The sequence below is a fragment of the Palaemon carinicauda genome, chromosome 15 (assembly GCF_036898095.1).
Source record: "Palaemon carinicauda isolate YSFRI2023 chromosome 15, ASM3689809v2, whole genome shotgun sequence".
NCBI classification, from domain to species: Eukaryota; Metazoa; Arthropoda; class Malacostraca; order Decapoda; family Palaemonidae; genus Palaemon; species Palaemon carinicauda.
Genome location: NC_090739.1, coordinates 17,512,538 through 17,533,738, shown reverse-complemented (window position 1 = coordinate 17,533,738; position 21,201 = coordinate 17,512,538). Strand labels below are relative to the sequence as shown.

General features: G+C 40.3%; 1 protein-coding gene across 2 annotated transcripts in view; it reads left to right on the top strand.

The window, feature by feature from the left end:
* The window catches only part of Vps50 (vacuolar protein sorting 50), a 244,468-nt gene that overhangs the window by 30,559 nt on the left and 192,708 nt on the right, over positions 1 to 21,201 (top strand). For both annotated transcript variants that reach the window (XM_068388162.1, XM_068388161.1), the window contains exons 4-5: positions 8,030 to 8,141; positions 9,694 to 9,903. In XM_068388162.1, the coding sequence (XP_068244263.1) occupies positions 8,030 to 8,141; positions 9,694 to 9,903 (322 nt within the window). The remainder of the gene's footprint in view (positions 1 to 8,029; positions 8,142 to 9,693; positions 9,904 to 21,201) is intronic.

Genomic DNA, 21,201 nt, shown 5'->3' with positions numbered 1-21,201 from the left:
TAACAGGGACACTTTCATCGCTGGCCCTGTTCATCGAGTTAGGGAGACGCCACCTCCGCCCCCTTCAGTATCATCTAGCGGCTCACTGGATAAAGGACATGACGCTAGAGACGGTCTCAGTTCCTGTTTCCGAAGAGAGGAGGTCTACTCTCACGTGGTGAAAGAACAGCTTTCTTCTCAAGGAAGTCTACCTTTGGCTGTTCAGAAACCCGACCGCCGTCTCTTCTCTGACGCATCAGACACGGGCTGGGGTGCGACTTTGGACGGACAGGAATGCTCGGGAACATGGAATCAGGAGCTAAGGACACTTCACATCTATTGCAAGGAGCTGTTGTGGCGGGATGTTTAAAAAACAAGCCCCACACCCTTGAATCACTCTAACAGACAATTATCTCCACAACACAAACTTTCCCCTTACTTTATCAACTGGACTCTTGGACAAAAGGACAAACAAATCAAAAACATGACCTTAAAACTATATATTTCTTACAAACTATAATAAATCAAACCAAACCATCCAAAAAAAACTTTAAACTAATCAAAACTTAACACTTTAAACTAGAATCACCAGCATCAAAAACTTTACACTATATATACCATAAACCCCATCCAAATAAACGCAAAAAACCCTAACAAACTTAAATCTAAACCGCACACCAACTCAAAATATATGTTTATAAATATTGCGACACCAGCACTGACGCCACACACAAGCCGAACTGTCTTTTCAAGGCAACTACCACTATATGGTAAACAGGAGTCTCTCTCTCTATGCCATATCGGCCTCAACTCCTTGAGTCACAGGTGCCAGTATCATCATCATCATCATCATCATCATCGTCATCATCATCATCATCAATCCAAATACACAGGCCAGGTCGTCAACAGTTGAGCAGTCAAATGATCGGTACAAACAAAATCTTAATACAGGCCAGGTCATCAACAATAAATCCACTTTCAAAATCCGGTCACTCCAAAGGAGGAATCGCAGCCTGCCAAAATAAAAAAGAAAAACACTTACGAACACTTCTAGCTAACTGAACTATCGCACTATAATCAAAGATAAATAATAAATTGTTCCTATCATTCACAATCACGACAAGCAAAGATAAACAAAACTGTACTTACTTTGAAAATCAAAAACCACTTCCACGCTGGTCAGAAAAATATAAATGTAATCCAGCTCTCACACAACTGCCTTATGCTGCAGTCAAATAAAAAAAGCATTCGCTCCGAAACATTCACCACTGTCGTAACCTAACTAAAAATGTAAACAAACAATCTCATTTATACCAACAGTCTTCCTCACCACAAACGATCGTTACACTAACTACTTTCGCTCGCTAACACAATATCTCTCTCTCTCTCTCTCTCTCTCTCTCTCTCTCTCTCTCTCTCTCTCTCTCTCTCTCTCTCTCTCTCACAGGATTTGGCAAAACAAAAATAAAAATAAAGCAAAAATAAATCCTCCACACTGTTGGCGGTTCATCTGGCCTTGATAAACTTCAAGTCCCTCCAGCTTAACAAGGTGGTGGAGGTGGACTCTGACAACACCACAGCCTTGGCTTACATCTCCAAGCAGGGAGGGACTCATTCGTGGAAGTTGTTCTAGATCGCAAGGGACCTCCTCATCTGGTCAAAAGATCGAAAGCTCACGCTGGTAACGAGGTTCATTCAGGGCGATATGAATGTCATGGCAGATCGCCTTAGCCGGAAGGGTCAGGTCATCCCCACAGAGTGGACCCTTCACAAGAATGTTTGCAGCAGACTTTGGGCCCTGTGGGGTCAGCCAACCATAGATCTGTTCGCTACCTCGATAACCTAGAGGCTCCCGTTGTATTGTTCTCCGATTCCAGACCCAGCAGCAGTTCACGTGGATGCTTTTCTGCTGGATTGGTCCCATCTCGACCTGTATGCATTCCCGCCGTTCAAGATTGTCAACAGGGTACTTCAGAACTTCGCCTCTCGCAAAGGGACACAGCTGACGTTGGTTGGCTTCGCTCTGGCCCGCGAGAGAATGGTTCATAGAGGTACTGCAATGGCTGGTCGACATTCCCAGGACTCTTCCTCTAGGAGTGGACCTTCTACGTCTACCTCACGTAAAGAAGGTACACCCAAACCTCCACGCTCTTCGTCTGACTGCCTTCAGACTTTCGAAAGACTCTCAAGAGCTAGGGGCTTTTCGAAGGAGGCAGCCAGAGCGATTGCCAGAGCAAGGAGGACATCCACTCTTAGAGTCTATCAGTCTAAAGGGGAAGTCTTCCGAAGCTGGTACAAGGCCAATGCAGTTTCCTCAACCAGTACCACTGTAACCCAGATTGCTGACTTCCTGTTACATCTAAGGAACGTAAGATCCCTTTCAGCTCCTACGATTAAGGGTTACAGAAGTATGTTGGCAGCGGTTTTCCGCCACACAGGCTTGGATCTTTCCACCAACAAAGATCTACAGGAACTCCTTAGGTCTTTTGAGACCTCAAAGGAACGTCGGTTGTCCACTCCAGGCTGGAATCTAGACGTGGTCCTAAGGTTCCTTATGTCATCAAGATTTGAACCTCTCCAATCAGCCTCTTTTAAGGACCTCACTTTAAAAACACTTTTCCTCGTGTGCTTGACAACAGCTAAAAGAGTAAGTGAGATCCACGCCTTCAGCAGGAACATAGTTTTCACATCTGAAACGGCTACATGTTCCTTGCAGCTCGGTTTTTTGCTAAACGAGCTTCCTTCACGTCCTTGGCCTAAGTCGTTCGAGATCCCAAGCCTGTCCAACTTGGTGGGGGACGAACTGGAGAGAGTACTTTGCCCAGTTAGAGCTCTTAGGTACTATCTAAAAAGGTCATAACCTTTACGAGGACAATCAGAAGCCTTATGGTGTGATATCAAGAAGCCTTCTCTTCCAAGGTCTAAGAACTCAGTTTCTTACCTATTCAGGCTCCTGATTAGGGAAGCACATTCTCATCTGAAGGAAGAAGACCTTGCTTTGCTGAAGGTAAGGACACATGAAGTGAGAGCTGTGGCTACTTCAGTGGCCTTCAAACAGAACCGTTCTCTGCAGAGTGTTATGGATGCAACCTATTGGAGAAGCAAGTCAGTGTTCGCATCATTCTATCTCAAAGATGTCCAGTCTCTTTACGAGAACTGCTACACCCTGGGGCCATTCGTAGCAACGAATGCAGTAGTAGGCGGGGGCTCAGCCACTACATTCCCATAATCCCATAACCCTTTTAACCTTTCTCTTGAATACTTTTTATGGGTTGTACGGTCAGCTAAGAAGCCTTCCACATCCTTGTTGATTTGGCGGGTGGTCAATTCTTTCTTGAGAAGCGCCGAGGTTAAAGGTTGTGATGAGGTCCTTTAGTATGGGTTGCAGCCCTTTATACTTCAGCACCTAAGAGTCGTTCAGCATCCTAAGAGGACCGCTACGCTCAGTAAGGAAGACGTACTTAATAAAGGCAGAGTAATGGTTCAAGTCGTCTTCCTTACCAGGTACTTATTTATTTTATGTTATTTTTGAATAACTAATAAAATAAAATACGGGATACTTAGCTTCTTTGTTAACATGTATGCTGGTCTCCACCCACCACCCTGGGTGTGAATCAGCTACATGATTATCGGGTAAGATTAATATTGAAAAATGTTATTTTCATTAGTAAAATAAATTTTTGAATATACTTACCCGATAATCATGATTTAATTGACCCACCCTTCCTCCCCATAGAGAACCAGTGGACCGAGGAAAAAATTGAGGTGGTGTTGACAAGAAGTACTGGAGTACCTGACCACAGATGGCGCTGTTGTGTTCACCCCCACCTGTATAGCGATCGCTGGCGTATCCCGACCGTAGATTTCTGTCGGCAACAGAGTTGACAGCTACATGATTATCGGGTAAGTATATTCAAAAATTTATTTTACTAATGAAAATAACATTTTGGTGGTGAATGGTAATGTATGGCTGATTTCTGCACATCATGTGCTAGTCTTGTTAGTACTTGTCCACAAAAATGTGCATTTGGAGGTAATATTTTACTCCCAGACTAATACAATACTCGTAAACCAATTTGAATTTGTATGCTGGTGTACCAATTTGCTCATTTTCAGTTACTTGTAAACTGAGGTACTACTGTATTTGGAGCTGAAGATGTGTCTTAAGGTGTTAGACCACCTTTACCTCTGTACATTATGGACATTGCCTGCGGACCATTTAACCCATTTTCCTTGGGTCCTGAGGTGACTGTTCAGTACTGTAGTTGTGTAACACTCCTAGATCCCTCATTGGAGTTACTATGCATCCCATCTAATGAAACATATTCAGCATGAGTCTTGAGAGCTAGAATGAGGTGGTTCTTTTACCTCTTTCTTGTTACTCTCTCTATGTGATGCAGCAGCCACAACTGTTACATGCTGGTTGGATTTCTGATAGTGGTAGGTTACATGACAGAGCACCTTTCTTACAGACTACATCTCCCAAAAAACAACTCTTCCATCCTCCTTGCAAGGATGAGGTTGGGTTGGTGTCTTACCAAACATTTCTCTTGATGTGCTTGGTTCGAAAATACCGATGCCATTTCTTTGTTAGGGAATTAGGTTTTCCTGATCCTACTACTAGCTTCCTTACAAGCCAGTACTGGCCGAGGCCCTAACAGTTTCTACATCCTTATGATTAGCAGTTATGAGATTGTTGGAGTCACTTTCCTCGCTCTTGTATGGAATCATGAAGGATTACATGTCCATGGGAGAAAAGAACCTTCTAGCTTGTTGCAATGGGACATCCTCTAGTAGAAAAGGTTTGTATATTTGTAGGAAAAAATGAAAAATACTGAATGTAATTTGTATTAATCTTTAGATATACAAACCTGAGTCCTTTATATAAAATTTCCCACCTTAACCATCCCTTTTAGTCGTAGGCTTAAGGACAAAAGCGTCTATTCTGTGATAGGCTGGTAGGCGTGGCCTTCCCCTCATGCCCCCTGTCGTTAACCAGTTATCTCGTTAATGATTCAATGCTGATTTTTTAGGACTCAGGTTTATATTGGTAGAAAAAATGCAAATTACTGTTTTTTTTCTATATGCAATATTATGCAAATCATCGTTTTAAAAATATTACCCTACTTTATAGCAGAATTTGCTCTTAATAAATGAGTCCTTTACCAATTCTTCTAGTTATGCATTATTAGATATTGGTTATAAAGTATAGTACTGTACTGTACATTATACAGTAGAATACAAAGTACATTATGAACCTATTGAGAGGATATGCAAGACAGAAATTTGAGCCAGAAACAGGAATAAATTCCATAAATTTTTGAAAATCAGTATCTAAGATATATTACAGTACAAAATTTTTTAAAGAAAAATTAGAGTATGATATTTCTTTGCACAATTGTCCTTGTGGATACGTACATTTCCTTTGAAATGGTTATACAAAGGGTTTTACTTATTCAGTCATATTTGCTGGAATAATCCAGTTATTTTTGATGGCGAATATAATCACTAAAGAGAAGCAGAATAATTTTATGATACCAATACATCATTTGCTGTCTGGAGACATTGAGCGAAATCCGGGACCAGTACGTCCTAGATTTCGTCAATGTTGTCTTCTGTATTGCAATATTCGTGGTCTTCATGCAAATATCCAAGACCTTACAGTTGCGTCCAGACAGTATGATATTCTTTTGTGCTCAGAAACTGCTGTCTGGAGACATTGAGCGAAATCCGGGACCAGTACGTCCTAGATTTCGTCAATGTCGTCTTCTGTATTGCAATATTCGTGGTCTTCATGCAAATATCCAAGACCTTACAGTTGCGTCCAGACAGTATGATATTCTTTTGTGCTCAGAAACTGCTGTCTGGAGACATTGAGCGAAATCCGGGACCAGTACGTCCTAGATTTCGTCAATGTCGTCTTCTGTATTGCAATATTCGTGGTCTTCATGCAAATATCCAAGACCTTACAGTTGCGTCCAGACAGTATGATATTCTTTTGTGCTCAGAAACTGCTGTCTGGAGACATTGAGCGAAATCCGGGACCAGTACGTCCTAGATTTCGTCAATGTCGTCTTCTGTATTGCAATATTCGTGGTCTTCATGCAAATATCCAAGACCTTACAGTTGCGTCCAGACAGTATGATATTCTTTTGTGCTCAGAAACTGCTGTCTGGAGACATTGAGCGAAATCCGGGACCAGTACGTCCTAGATTTCGTCAATGTCGTCTTCTGTATTGCAATATTCGTGGTCTTCATGCAAATATCCAAGACCTTACAGTTGCGTCCAGACAGTATGATATTCTTTTGTGCTCAGAAACTTTGGTTTCTAATATGAGGCACTCATCTGAGCTCCTTATAACTGGTTTTAAGAAGCCAATAATGTTGAAACCTGATGCCATCCCTCCCATATTATCTAAAGTTTTTGAACGTCTTCTGGCAAAACGTCTTAATAGGTTTGCTGAAGGTAATCATCTACTCCCTAGTTTGCAATTTGGTTTTCGTAAAGGCCTTGGAGCATGTGATTCCCTTCTCACAATCTCCAATGCTGTACAGAAATCCCTTGATTGTGGTCGGGAAGTTCGTATGATTGGCCTTGATTTTAGTGCTGCCTTTGACCGTGTTAATCATGAGGCCCTTGTTTTCAAACTGAAACAGTTGGGAGTGGGTGGGTCGTTTCTTAGCATTATTATTGATTTTTTAAGTAATAGATCTCAAAGAGTTGTTGATGGGCACCATAGTGATTATAGCAATGTGATATCCGGTGTTCCACAGGGTAGTGTTCTTGGCCCATTACTTTTCATACTATATACACATGACATGTGGTTTGGCCTAGAAAACAAGCTTGTTGCATATGCAGATGATGCTACTCTCTTTGCATCAATTCCATCCCCTGAATGTAGATCTTAATAGAGATTTAGCTAGAATTAGTGCATGGTGCAAATTATGGGGTATGAAGTTGAATCCTAACAAAACTCAAAGTATGATTGTAAGTAGGTCAAGGACGGTGGCTCCTCAACATCCGGATCTCAGTATTGATAATGTTTCTTTAAATATGTATGACTTTCAAAATTTTAGGTGTGATTCTCGATAGTAAATTTACTTTTGAGAAACATATAAGGTCTGTGTCTTCTTCAATTGCACAAAAAATAGGCTTATTGAGAAAGTCTTTCAAGATTTTCGGTGATCAATCTATTCTGAAGAAGTGTTTTAATTCTTTCATTCTACCTTGTTTTGAGTATTGTTCTCCTGTCTGGTCTTCAGCTGCTGATTCTCATCTTAATTTGTTGGACAGAAACTTACGGTCTATTAAATTTCTTATTCCTGATCTAGATATTAATCTCTGGCACCGTCGTTCAATTAGTTCATTATGCATGTTGCATAAGATTTTTCATAACTCTGACCATCCTTTACATTCAGATCTCCCTGGACAATTCTATCCTGTTCGTAATACTAGGCAGGCAGTTAATTCTAATAGCCAGGCCTTCTCCATCACGAGGCTCAATACTACGTAGTACTCTAGAAGTTTTATTCCAGCTGTTACCAAGTTGTGGAATGATCATCCTAATCGGGTGGTTGAATCAGTAGAACTTCAAAAGTTCAAAGTTGGTGCAAATTCTTTTTTGTTGACCAGGCGGACATGAGTCTTTTTATAGTTTATTTATGACATATTTGTTTTTGATGTTAATAGTTTATATATGACATGTCTGTTTTGACGTTTTTACTTATTTTAGAATGATTTATTGTTAATTTGTTCTCCATTTATTTATTTCCTTATTTCCTTTCCTCACTGGGCTATTTTTCCCTGTTGGAGCCCCTGGGCTTATAGCATCTTGCTTTTCCAACTAGGGTTGTAGCTTGGATAGTAATAATAATAATAATAATAATGTTACTATTAGACAAAGTTCCGAATAATGCTAGCAATTACGGACCATTTTGTGTAATGACGTGTAAATAAAATTATTAAAAAGACAGTGAATACTATATTTACTTTGCACATACATCATTCTAAATTTATTCTAACCCAATCTTAAATGTTTTTTTATGACAGTGGAGTGCAAGAGCAGGAACTTGGCCATCTCCGTTCCCCGCTCAAAAGAATTCAAGATACGTTGATTATTAGTTTAGAGAACAGTCCTGATGAACCTCAGGATCATGAGAAGGTAAGATATGAATAAATGTATTTTCCATACACTATGTTCTTTCCACAGTTATCTGTAATGCAACTTATCGAAGCCATCTTCAAATTTACCCAGTAATTATATATCTATTGATTCCAACCAGTGGGTTTAGTTGTTCATGGTTATGTTCAATGTTTTTATCTGTTTCTCAAAATCTGTTAAATATTGCTGTGAAGTATATCATGCCAATGACTATTTTAGCTTAACCCTTTAACCCCCTGGCTATTTGGAAATTTCCAACCCTTAACCCCCAGGGGGTTAATTTTTTCCCAGCACATTTTGCAGTATATTTTTTTTAAATTGCTCTAACAGCCTTAATTTTTGTCATAGAGAGGTCAGGTTGGTCTCATTCTCTTGGAAAATGCCTGAATTTTCTCAAAAAATTATCAAAAATATGAAAAAAAAAAATTCTTATAGCATTTTTTTGCAAGGACGTACCGGTACGTCCATGGGGGTAAAGGGATGGGTTTTGTGAAACGTACCGGTACGTCCTTTGGGGGTAAAAGGGATAAGATATTGTTCCTTGACCTTGCAATTTTACTGTATGAGTAATGTACTCTAGTTAGTTTTGCTGTTTGCCATGTATGTGCATTGGGCAGTTATCAGTTGTTAAAACACTGAACTATGTGTAGGAGTTTTATATTTTGCAAGTTTGAAATATTGCTTTACACTTTGGTATCTCATTTTAGAACCCTTAACCTCTCACCCATGGTATGGAATGTGAAAATTTTAATCTTTAATTGGTGGCTCTCCATTATTTCTAAAGTAAATCCGGATTTTGAAATAAGGCAGTGGATTGTAATAAAATATAAGATTTGTTTTAAAAGGTTACATTTATTTATATGAGCACAAATTTTTGTAATGTTGATTATGCATTTATGCTAGAAGACAATCGAAGTACAGAGAACCTCTCCAGATGATTTATAATTAGGAAGAAAGTACTTTACCTGGAATTGTCATGCTATTAGCATACATGTGAGATGTGCCTCGGAAGAATAGTCTAAGCTCCAATGTTTCATGTCATAGATCATGTCAAGTTTAGAAAACTTTAAATTTAATAGTTTTTATATTTATAGCTAAGAGCATTATTAAAAAGCAAAGTATATCTTTCAACTGTACAGAACTGATGCTTTTAAGAAAAACAGTTTGTATTAAAAAAATCAGTTTTGTTTTAGCTGATCAATCCTTATGACATCTTAACACAATAATACCTGTAATGAGCTAGTTTTATAGTTACATTACTTTTCAGTAGAAAAAATAAAGTAAAATTTATTTTTAATACTGTACATTCATCTGGTATATATGAAAATACTTTTCTACTTCTTAAATTATACTTTAGTGTTTTCTCTACTTTTTGAAAATTTATAGATTAAAAGGCAATCATTGTGCCCCAGAAAATATGCTTGAGTTTTTTTTAAGATAATTTTGGTTAGATGATGTAGATATCTCTTCTACATCATATCATTAATATTTTGCAAAACTTTGCATTGCTAAAATATATTGAAAATAATTTCCAAATAAATTCTGTTAATAGGTTCAGAGTCCATCTTTGTCCCCTGTGGTGGATACGAAATCTGCAGAAAGCATCTACGGATTACCTGTTCGAGTTGTAGCTGTTGAGAGTTTAATATTTTTGGCTCATCAGCTTGAAGCATTGTTACCCCATATCGAGCCCCTTATACCACAACAACGGAGAACGTTTCTTCATCAGTTTTACTCTGCTACTGTCAAAGTTACTCCAGAAGTTAGTGTTGAATTGAAGTTATTGTATTTTTGTTACTAAGTTTGACATGTTTACTTATTCCCTTGCAGAGTACCATGATGCTGAATTTCTTTTTGTACTATTATATATTTAAATTGTACTGTCTATTCAAGGGATCCTCATGAAAGCAGAATGCTTTTGATACTGGCCAGTGTTAATGGAGTCAAACAATAACATTTACTGTAGGTCTTTTATAGGAAAGAAAATTCTATTGGTATTACTTGCAATAAATACATTATCACTTATTTGCTATGGCATTAGCTGGTAGAATTTGGTCCTGTGTGTATACAAACCTTTCATCCTTAAATATAAGGATGTTTCCAGCAGTACTGAAATAGGTGTGGAATAGTTAAAAATGTAGTTAGCAAACGACAAGTGGTGTGAGGGTGGGGGAGGGAGAGGGAGAGGGAGATAGTTACAAGGACTTACAAGGATTTTGGAAGTCTCAAAGACTTTTTAGTCCATCTACGGAGACTCCATTTGCCATTTTCTCTATGGTAGAGTGATTTAGTTTAATCATTTAGAGAGGGAGTGAGTGAGTTGTGTGTGTGTTACTTTTTATGACATCCGCTGAAAGTCTATCCCAAGTATTTGCTCTTTTGTTTGTAAAGAAATTGCCACATTGACTGGTGTTGTATCTTTTCAATTTCCTTTTGTATCCGTTACCTCTGGACTGATTTGTGCTAAGTGTGAATTAGTGACTGAATTTGGAAGGATATGCCGGAGAAGGAAGTTGAGAGTTAATGTGGGTAAGAGTAAGGTTATGAGATGTACGAGAAGGGAAGGTGGTGTGAGGTTGACTTTCATCTTGAATGGAGAGTTACTTGAGGAGGAGGCTCAGTTTAAGTACTTCGGGTCTGTTGTTGCAGCAAATGGTGGAGTGGAAGCAGATGTACGTCAGAGAGTGAATGAAGGATGCAAAGTGGTGGGGGCAGTGAAGGGAGTTGTAAAGAATAGAGGGTTGGGCATGAATGTAAAGAGAGTTCTGTATGAGAAAGTGATTGTACCAACTGTGATGTATGGATTGGAGTGGTGGGGAATGAAATTGATAGACAGAAATTGAATGTGTTTGAGATGAAGTGTTTAAGGAGTATGGCTGGTGTATCTTGAATAGATTGGATTAGGAATGTAGTAGTGAGGGTGAGAACGGGTGTAAGAAATGAGTTAGCAGCTAGAGTGGATATGAATGTGTTGAGGTGGTTTGGCCATGTTGAGAGAATGGAAAGTGGCTGTTTGTTAAGGTGATGAATGCAAGAGTTGATGGGAGAAGTACAAGAGGAAGGCAAAGGTTTGGGTGGATGGATGGAATGAAGAAAGCTCTGGGTGATAGGAGGATAGATGTGAGAGAGGCAAGACAGCGTGCTAGAAATAGGAATTGAATGGCGAGTGATTGTGATGCAGTTCTGGTAGGCCCTGCTGGTTCCTCCGATCGCCTTGGATGACTGCGGAGGTAGCAGCAGTAGGGGATTCAGCATTATGAAGCTTCATCTGTGGTGGATAACGGTGGAGGGTGGGTTGTGGTACCCTAGCAGTACCAGCCAAACTCAGTTTAGTCCCTTGTCAGGCTGGGAGGAACGTAGAGAGGAAAGGTCCCCTTTTTTTCATTTGTTTGATGTCAGCTACCCCCCAAAATTGGGGGAAGTTCCTTGGTATATGTATGTACATTTGTTATTCCTTTAAGAATTTTGAATGCCTCTATTAACGGTCCCCTTTGTCGTCGAGTTTGTAGATCTAATAAGTTCAAACATTCCATCGTCTATATCCGAATTGCCTTAGTGTTGGAACTAGTTTGGTGACCCTAGCTTGTACTGCTTCCAGTCTGTCTATATCCTTCTGAATACTTGGAGCCCAGAATTGGACTCCATATTCTGGATGGGGTCTTACTAGTGATGTGTACAGCTATAGTACAGTGTCTTTTTTTCTGTATGTGAATTGTCTCTTTATGTAACCTATTAGTTTCTGTGATTTCTTTTCAGCTTTTATGCTCTATTTGGTGAACTTCAAATCCTTGTTCAAGATCTTCTTGGTCCACACTTTCTATTTCATTGCCCAGCAGTGAGTAAACTGACTGTGGGGGTTACTATAACTTATGTGCATAACTTTACATTGCCCACAGATGAAGGGTATCTGCCATTTTTCTGGACCATTCTCCTAGCTTTACTAGATCCTTTCTTAAGGCTTGTGCGTTTTTTGAGTTCGCAGTATTTATGCCTAATTTAGTATCGTCGGCAAATTTGGCTATTCTACTAGTTAATCATCATTCTATGTTGTTAATGTAGATCAGAAATAGCAATGGGCTAAGGATGGATCCTTGAGGTACTCCACTTGTAACAGATGCCCACTCTGAAGCTTCACCATTGATTACAACTCTTTGTTTTCTGTTTGTTAGCCAATCTTCGATCCATTCCACTGGCTCATCAATGATGCCTAGTGCTCTAATTTTGACCATTAATTTATTATGAGGAACTTTGTCAAAAGCCTTTTGAAAATCTAGGTATATGATGTCTATTGCCTTGCTTTTGTCGTAAATGCTAAACATATTGTGGAGAAATTCCAAAAGATTTGTCACGCATGATCTCTTTTGTCTAAAACCATGTTGGCTGTCTATCAAAAGATTGTTTTTCTCTATATGTTCTACTATTTAATCCACTCTTGATTAAAATATTTTGCAAGGCACTGAAGTTAGACATACAGGTCTGCAGTTGCCAGATTCATCTTTTGGTCCCTTCTTGTAGATTGGTGGAACATCTTTTTTTCGTTGGCTGTCTTTTGGTTGAATATAATCTGGACCTGGGGCCTTAGTCTTGCCGAGTCCTTTTTATTTTCATTTAGACATCATCCATTGTAAAGGTGATTTTATTTATTGGTTGTGGCCCTTCTTATTTGATAGCTGGTTTGAGGAGGGTTGTTGATTCTTCCCCAGTGAATTCAGTTGTGAAATATGCAATCATCAGTTTGGCTTTTCCAAATCATTTGTTAAAACATTACCCTCCGAGTCTCTTAATGGGGTAATGTTGTTTTTGGCTGGTTTTCTACTGTTTAAATATGCAAAAATTTCTTTTGGGTTTTCTTTACTAGCTGAAGCCACTTTTTTCTCTTCATTGATCTTGGCCTTTCTAACTAGTTCATCTACTTTTCGGCTTAACTTCTTGTTCTCGGAAATTTCATGAATTGAAGGTTCTGGACCTATTGATTTATATGTCCTTTCTCTACTACTGTACTTATTACATTGGCTATATCTATGTTGATCCACTTACATTGTGGAGTTCCATTTGGTAAAGCGTTTCTTTGTGGTATACATTTGGTCCTTTTTTTATATATTTCTACAAAGGAGTCAGTCCCATTGTGTATCTATGTTCCCTATTTTGTCATATTCTAAATTCTTGGTGTACTACTTATCCAGTTACTATGTCTGTAGTCCAACTTTTTTTTATAATTTTCCTTTCTTTTAGATGAGGAATATTTACCTGGAACCTAACTATTTTGTGGTCACTTTTACCTATATTTTCGCATACCGAAACACTGAATACTAAATTTTCTTCTGTTGTTAGCACAATATCTAGTATGTTGTTTCCCCTGGTTAGTTTATTGACCCACTGATGGAGGAATTCATTGTTGACAAATTCTAGTAGCCTATATCCCTCTGTGTTTGATGTAGAATTCATAATGTCCCAGTTTACTGTTACATTGAAGTCTCCCATTAGGACAGCTAACTTATTGAAAACTTCTTGTTCAAGTTGTCTATATAGCTCTTCATCCTGTTCTTGTGTTTGATGTGGTGGTCTGTATATTACTAGCATGGACATGTTTGCACTTGTCACTTCACATTTGGTTACTAATTTAATTTGTATATGGTTTAAGTGATTTTTAACACAGAGTATTACCCCCCACCTTTTTATATATATATATATAGAGAGAGAGAGAGAGAGAGAGAGAGAGAGAGAGAGAGAGAGAGAGAGAGAGAGAGAGAGAGAGAGAGAGAGAGAGAGTGTCTCTCTCTCTCTCTCTCTCTCTCTCTCTCTCTCTCTCTCTCTCTCTCTCTCTCTCTCTCTCTCTCTCTCTCTCTCTCAATCTCTCTCTCTCTCTCTCTTACCTTATTGCCTTATTCTATGTTTGGGTACCCCCAGGTCCCTCAGTATGAGGCACCTCGTATATCCACCAGAGAGTTGCTAATGCAACTTTCGGTGTATTTTGAGAGAGAGAGAGAGAGAGAGAGAGAGAGAGAGAGAGAGAGAGAGAGAGAGAGAGAGAGAGAGAGAGAGAGAGAGAGAGAGAGACTCTTACCTTACTGCCTTATTCTATGTTTTGGTTCCCCTAGGTCCCTCAGTGTAAGGCTCCTCGTATATCCCCCAGAGAGTTGCTAATGCAACTTCCGGTGTATTTTACATCTTCCAGTCTTGGATGGTCTGGGATGCATCTTAGGTATTTATCGAGCTTATTCTTAAATACAGCTACGCTCACTCCTGATATGTTTCTTAGATAAGCAGGCAGCGCATTAAATAGTCGCTGCATTATTGATGCTGGTGCGTAGTGGATTAATGTCCTGTGCGACTTCCTTAGTTTTCCTGGTATAGTTTTTGGCACTATTAATCTACCACGGCTTGCTCTTTCTGATATTTTTAGCTCCATGATGTTTTCAGTAATTCCTTCTATTTGCTTCCATGCTTGTATTATCATGTCGCATTCTCTTCTTTCTAGACTGTATAGTTTTAAAAATTGCAGTCTTTCCCATTAGTCAAGGTCCTTAACTTCTTCTATTCTAGCAGTATAGCGCCTTTGTACACACACTATTTGTGCAATATCCTTTTGGTAGTGTGGGTACCATATCACATTGCAGTACTTGAGTGTACTACGTACATAAGTTTTGTAAAGCATAATCATGTGTTCAGCTTTTCTTGTTTTAAAGTGTCTGAATAACATTCCCATTTTTGCTTTACATTTAGCCAACAGTGTTGCTATTTGGTCGTTGCATAACATATTCCTATTTAACATTACACCAAGGTCTTTAATTGCTTCCTTGTTTGTGATTGTCTCGTTATTAGGTCCCTTGTATGCATATACCATTCCTTTTCTGTTTCTATAATTTAGTGATTCAAATTTATCGGAGTTAAATACCATCCTATTTATCTCCACCCATTCATATACAGTATTTTGTTCAAATCTCTTTGTAGTGAGTTCCTATCTTTATCACAAGTAATTTCTCTACTTATTCTTGTGTCATCGGCGAAACTTCTCACTACAGAGTTTTCAACATCACAGTCTGTCTGAGATCATAATAACAAACAACAGTGCAGCTAATACCGTACCCTGTGGCACGCCAGATATTACCTGCTCTTCATCTGATTTCTCGTCATTTGCAACCACTATCTGTTTTCTGTTTTGCAGGAATTCTTTTACCCATTTTCCTATCTTTCCCATAATATTATGCTTTCTCATTTTTTTTCTCTAATATATTATGGTCTACCTTGTCAAAGGTTTTGCAAAATCTAGATAGATCACATCTGTGTCTTTTTCATTTATCATATTTTTGTATATGTTTTCATAGTGTGGTATCAGTTGGGTTTGTGTACTTTTTCCGGGCACAAAACCGTGTTGACCTATGTTAAACAAATTATTTTTAACCAAATGATTCATTATTTTCTTTTTTATTACCCTCTCATACACTTTCATAATATGTGATGTTAGACTAACAGGTCTATAATTGCTTGCCTCTAGTCTTGATCCACTTTTGAAAATAGTGGTTATATAAGCTAATTCATGTTTAACATATATCTTGCTCATATCTACACTTTGTCTTAGCAGTATTGCAAGCGGCTTCGCGATAGTGTGTGCAGTTTTTATAACAAAATCGCTGGAACTCCTTCTGGTCCAGCTGCCGATCCATTTTTAAATTCGCTTATAGCCTTGACAATATCTGCTTCATTAATATCTATATCCGTTAGATATTCAAGATTTTCTTCTCTCATTTCTGTTTCATTATTCTCATTCGCAATTCTTGGCGTGAACTCACTCTTATATTTTTCTGCCAATATGTTGCATATTTCCTTTTTTTTATTCGTTAACCGTCCTTCAATTCTTAGAGGGCCTATTTCTAATCTCCCTTTATTCATCTTTTTTGCATAGGAGTAAAGTACTTTGGTTTTTTTTTTATATTTTGAAGTGTCCTTTCTTCTAAGTCCCTTTTTTCATTTTCTTTCGATTGTATAATCTTTTGTTCTGCATTTTCTATCTTACTTTTTATTTCCATCATTTTTCATACATTTTTTCTTTTGCAAGATTTTTCTTCCACTTCCTAATTTTCTGAAATAAGATCCTTCTGTCTCTTGGTATGCATGTCTTGTAAATTGTTTTTTTTTCGGTACATATTTTTCAACAATTTTCTCCAGTACAGTGAGCCCTCGCTACTTCGTGGTTCGACCATCGCGGATTCACGACTTCGCGGACTTTTTTCATTAAATACGGCATCCGATTTCATCAGCAAACCACTATTTTTGGGGGAAACATCATTTTATTCTAGAAAATTGCTACTCTTTAAATAGTTAATTGCACATTAAGAAAGCGTGTACTTTTGTTTTTAAATTTCGGGTGCGTTTTAAAAATCGAGTATTGTTGACTTCTTTTTGTTTTGCTTTTGGCTGTGATCAGATCAGCTAACGTCTAGCTGCCGGTCTCAAGAATATGAGCGTACGAAGTATTGTTTATACCATTTCTTAACTTATTCAAACCATCTATACAGTTGATTTTTCAATATTAAACTTAGCCGGTGATCATATAGCTGTCAGCTCTGCTGCCCGACAGAAAAACCTAAGGACAAAATACGCCAGCGATCGCTATACAGGTGGGGGTGTACATCAACAGCGCCATCTGTCGAGCAGGTACTCAAGTACTCCATGTCAACACAGAACCAATTTTCTCTCTGTCGTGCCACTGGCAAGACCTACTAAAATACGCTGTTACTAACTGGATTTGTTTTCACAACTATTTGGTGAAGTACACTATTCTAGTTTTGAGCTTTCGCTATGCAGGGGTTTTATCTTCATCTCAAAACTTGAACTCGTTTTGGATAGATTTAATTATGGTGACTAAGAGAGTATGGACTCTCTTTCACTTTTAAATGGCCGACCCTTCCCTTAGACGGAGGTGTGTTTAGGTTTTTAGTAATTTTGCTTAACACGTTATAGATCTATATATTTTATATCTCTCCGCCTTTATTAGGCCTCTTCGATTAACTTTCCATTTATTATAAACATATAAAAAGAAATTTTTATGTTTTGTTTATTTGCGACCTTTCCTGATAGTAGGCGGTCCTAACTTGGAACCGAAGTTAATCAACGTTGAGCCCGTTATATCGTATTTAGCCTTTAAAGAATTTAAAACTTTTTAAATTTAATGTTTTATGAAAGAATTTCTTTGATAGTCTTCGTACTGTTTTCAAAGATGAACTAACGTTTAGTTTTTTTAGACTACGCAGTTGTTGACGTTCAGGACGTTCAACATGCGCTCTATCGTTACGATAGAGAGAGAGTGTATCACGGTTTCACTTTGCAGTAAGAGTAAATCGATTCTGACGTTTCGTTCTTTCTTTCTTAACTTAAATGGTTTAAATTCTAAATTAAAGGAACTTTTTATTTGGAAAACCTTTCAGTTTTTTCCTTTAGCCATATAACATGTTTTTTTGACGATATATAATTGGGCTCTTCTCTCAGGTGCGAAATCAAGAGAGAAAGAGAGAGAGAGATAGAGACGGAGGGAGAGAGAGGAGAAAAAAACGTTCCGTTCAAGCGGGTAACGTTGTTCTCGTGTCACTCTCCTCCCTAGTCGCTGTACGGGGAAGAAGGTAAAACGTTTCTAGGGTTTTATTCTTGTCCCCAGGCTATGTGCGGTGAGAGATTGTAAACGTAGTTTAATTGAACTAGTGTTTAGTCTCTTTCCCAGCCACTGAATTCTTTATCTTTATATGTTTTCTGTTTTTGCTAGTATTAATGAGCTGCATTATACGACTGTTTTCGCAATTACTACCTTTTAATGAAGGGTAGAATTGCGTGTTTCAGGTAGAAATCAGTAAAAGTTTCGATTTCAGTGAAATAAGTGCAAAACAGAAAATCGAAGTGATAAAGTGATATGCGCAAAGTGTTACAGTGTTGCGTCCGAGGGTTCGTCTGTTCGTGCCTGTCGTTCACCTAGTCCGGGACCTCTTGCAAGCTCCCAAGCCCAGGGGAGAAGTAATGTCGAACGACTTATGGGTTCGTCAGGCCTTGATCAACGAACAGACGTTTTCCCTCCGTGGTTTCGGGCGTATCTACCCAAGATCGCCCCACCCACACAAAGACGAGAGAGCCCATTTACTTCTCGTCTGCGGAAGAGGTTTCTCGTAAGAAACCTTGGACCAAGGTCTCGCAGCTTATTAAGTGCAAGTCGGTCCCTTCCGCGCAAGTCCAACGGCCCAGGTGTAGCCACTGGGTCAGTTCGGACTCGCTGCAGTCTTCCGACGACTGCTCACCTCCTAAGAGAGGCAAAGCGGTACCGCAACAGGCAGTAACACCGTCTGTTGCCGCACCTGCTACTGTAGACCCTAAGTGGTCTTTGCTACAGTCTATGCAGACACAGTTAGCATCTTTTATGCAGGAGTATCGTGCGGAGTAGGTTGACGCTGCACCCGTTAGCCTACAACCAACCACGGTTGTGCGTACAGTAGACACTGACGCTACCTGCTCCCGCACTCCGCTTGTGAGAGTTCCACCTCCCATGCGCAGTGTACCCTGCCAGCCGCACGTTGACGTTCACAGACGCACGCTACCCTCCGTTGACGTTCGCGAGTTGCCACAACAACAGGAGGGTGGAGTTAAGTTGCTTTGTTTTGACACTGTGCGTCAACCTCCGCAACCCACTGTGGTTACCGCTACTCGCCCGCAGCAGACTAGTCAGTCAGGAGTAGAGGCTTTGCTTCCCCACACAGCTATGGTTGTTGCCAGCTCACAGACTGTCAAGCAGTTACATGACGTTGCCTTCTGGGCTGCTACTAATGCACCAGTGCTGTATGTCCTCACGCACCTGTTGTGGTTGACAGTTCAGTTTTTGGCAGTTCACAGACTGTCAGGCAGTTACATAACGTTGCCTTCTGGTCTGCTGCTAATGCACCAGTGAGACCCTCACTGAGATACCTAGCTTTTCTCGGACAAGGTTCCTGTAGATGAGAAAGTGCTGTTCTCCCTCCTACTGATATTCCTTTGAGGACTCTGTCATTTGGAGAGGAGCCTTAAGCTGCTTAGCCTCCTATGGACTTTATTTAAATCATGATGATTTTTTAAGGATCTTCGTCCGGATCTTGTAACTGCTGCTCCTCGTTCGCCTCACGTCAGAACTTACACTAGGCCTAGCTACTTCGAAGCCGTTGTTGTTAAGCTAGTGCTCTCTCGCTCTCCTAGAGAGCGTTACGTTGGCTAGGCGACTGGTTTTGCACCAGGAGGAGTTTTAGGGATACAGCCTTTGATTTCCCTTCTTTTAAACTGGCTTATAGAGCGAGAGTCTGATAGGACACGAGAGAAGTTCTCGGCTTGGGAGTTCATGCCTCTGCCCAGGTAGACTTCTCAATTCTGGTAGACTCGCCCTGGCGCCTAGCCAGGAGACGCTCCAGTTGTTTACAGGTCAACTTCTCAACTTTTGTCGAGCCTTTGAAGTTTTGCTGTACTATTATGCACACATAACAAGGCTTCCAGGGATGGTAAATGGTTCCGCCTCAATCGCTAACCCCGTCTGTTGCCACACCTGCTCCCGTAGACCCTAAATGGGCTTTGCTGCAAGACATGCAGTCCAAGCTTGTGTCATTGATAGAGGACTTAAATACGGAGAAGAACCTTCTGGCCAACAACCTTCCTACCGGTTGGTTGTGCGCCCTGTTGACGCTGAGGTATCCTACTCGCGTCTGCCAGTTGAGGTGGTTCCTCCACCGATGCGACCCAGTGTGGGTTGCCAGTCGCACGTTGACGTTAAGCGACGCTCGGAGGTGGTTGTTGACGTTCAGTGTGTCACTAGGAAGACGTTCAACAACCAGCAGAGGTGACTTGTTGTGACGCAGTGCGTCAACCTCAGCAACCCGGTAGGGTGTTGACTGCACAACCCAGACAGTCTAGACAGTTTCGGGTTGACGCTGTACTTCCTCGCGCAACCATGGTTGTTGACAGTGCACAGACTGTGCAGTAGTGCCATGATATTGCGTCCGGCTCCGTCACGCATCCACCAGTGCGACCGGATTCAGCGAGTCAGACGTTGCCCACTCCGTTGCCGTTTCCTCATCAGTTTCAGATGAGGAACCCTCTGATGAGGACGTTGCTGAACAAGACGATCAACCCCCAGCCCTGCTATCCATCCAGAAGATGCTGAAGAAGGAACGCTGCCCAGTCAGGCTGTGGATGAGTCTGGTAGGGACACTGTCATCCGTGGATCAATTTGTGTCACTAGGAAGACTACACCTCCGTCCTCTTCTATACCATCTAGCTTTTCACTGGAAAAAGGACAAGACGCTAGAAGCGGTCTCGATCCCGGTTTCCGGAAAGATAAAGTCTGGTCTGATTTGGTGAAAGGACTATATCAACCTTAGAGAGGGTCTTCCCCTGACTGTTCAGACTCCCAACCACGTTCTCTTCTCGGACGCATCGGACGTAGGCTGGGGTGCGACATTAGACGGTAGGGAATGCTCGGGATTATGGAACTCGAGTCAAAGGACAATGCATTTCAACTGCAAGAAGCTACTGGCAGTACGTCTGACCTGGAAAAGCTTCAGGTCTCTCCTTCAAGGCAAAGTGGTGGAGGTGAACTCGGACAACACCACGGCTTTGGCGTACATCTCCAAGCAAGGAGGGACCTACTCTCTGACATGGTACGAGATCGCAAGGGACCTCCTCACCTGGTCAAAAGGTCTAGACATTTCACTAGTAACGAGGTTCATCCAAGGCAACTTGAATGTCATGGCAGATTGTCTCAGTCGGAAGGGACAAATAATTCCAACAGAATGGACCCTCCACAAGGATGTATGCAAGAGACTTTGGGCCACCTTGGGCCAGCCAACCATAGATCTCTTCGCAACCTCGATGACCAAGAGGCTCCCAATATTTTGCTCACCAATCCCGGACCCAGCAGCAGTTCATATAGATGCCTTTCTACTGGATTGGTCACATCTAGATCTATATGTATTCCCTCCGTTCAAGATTGTCAACAAGGTACTGCAGAAGTTCGCCTCTCACGAAGGGACAAGGTTGACGCTAGTTGCTTCCCTCTGGCCCG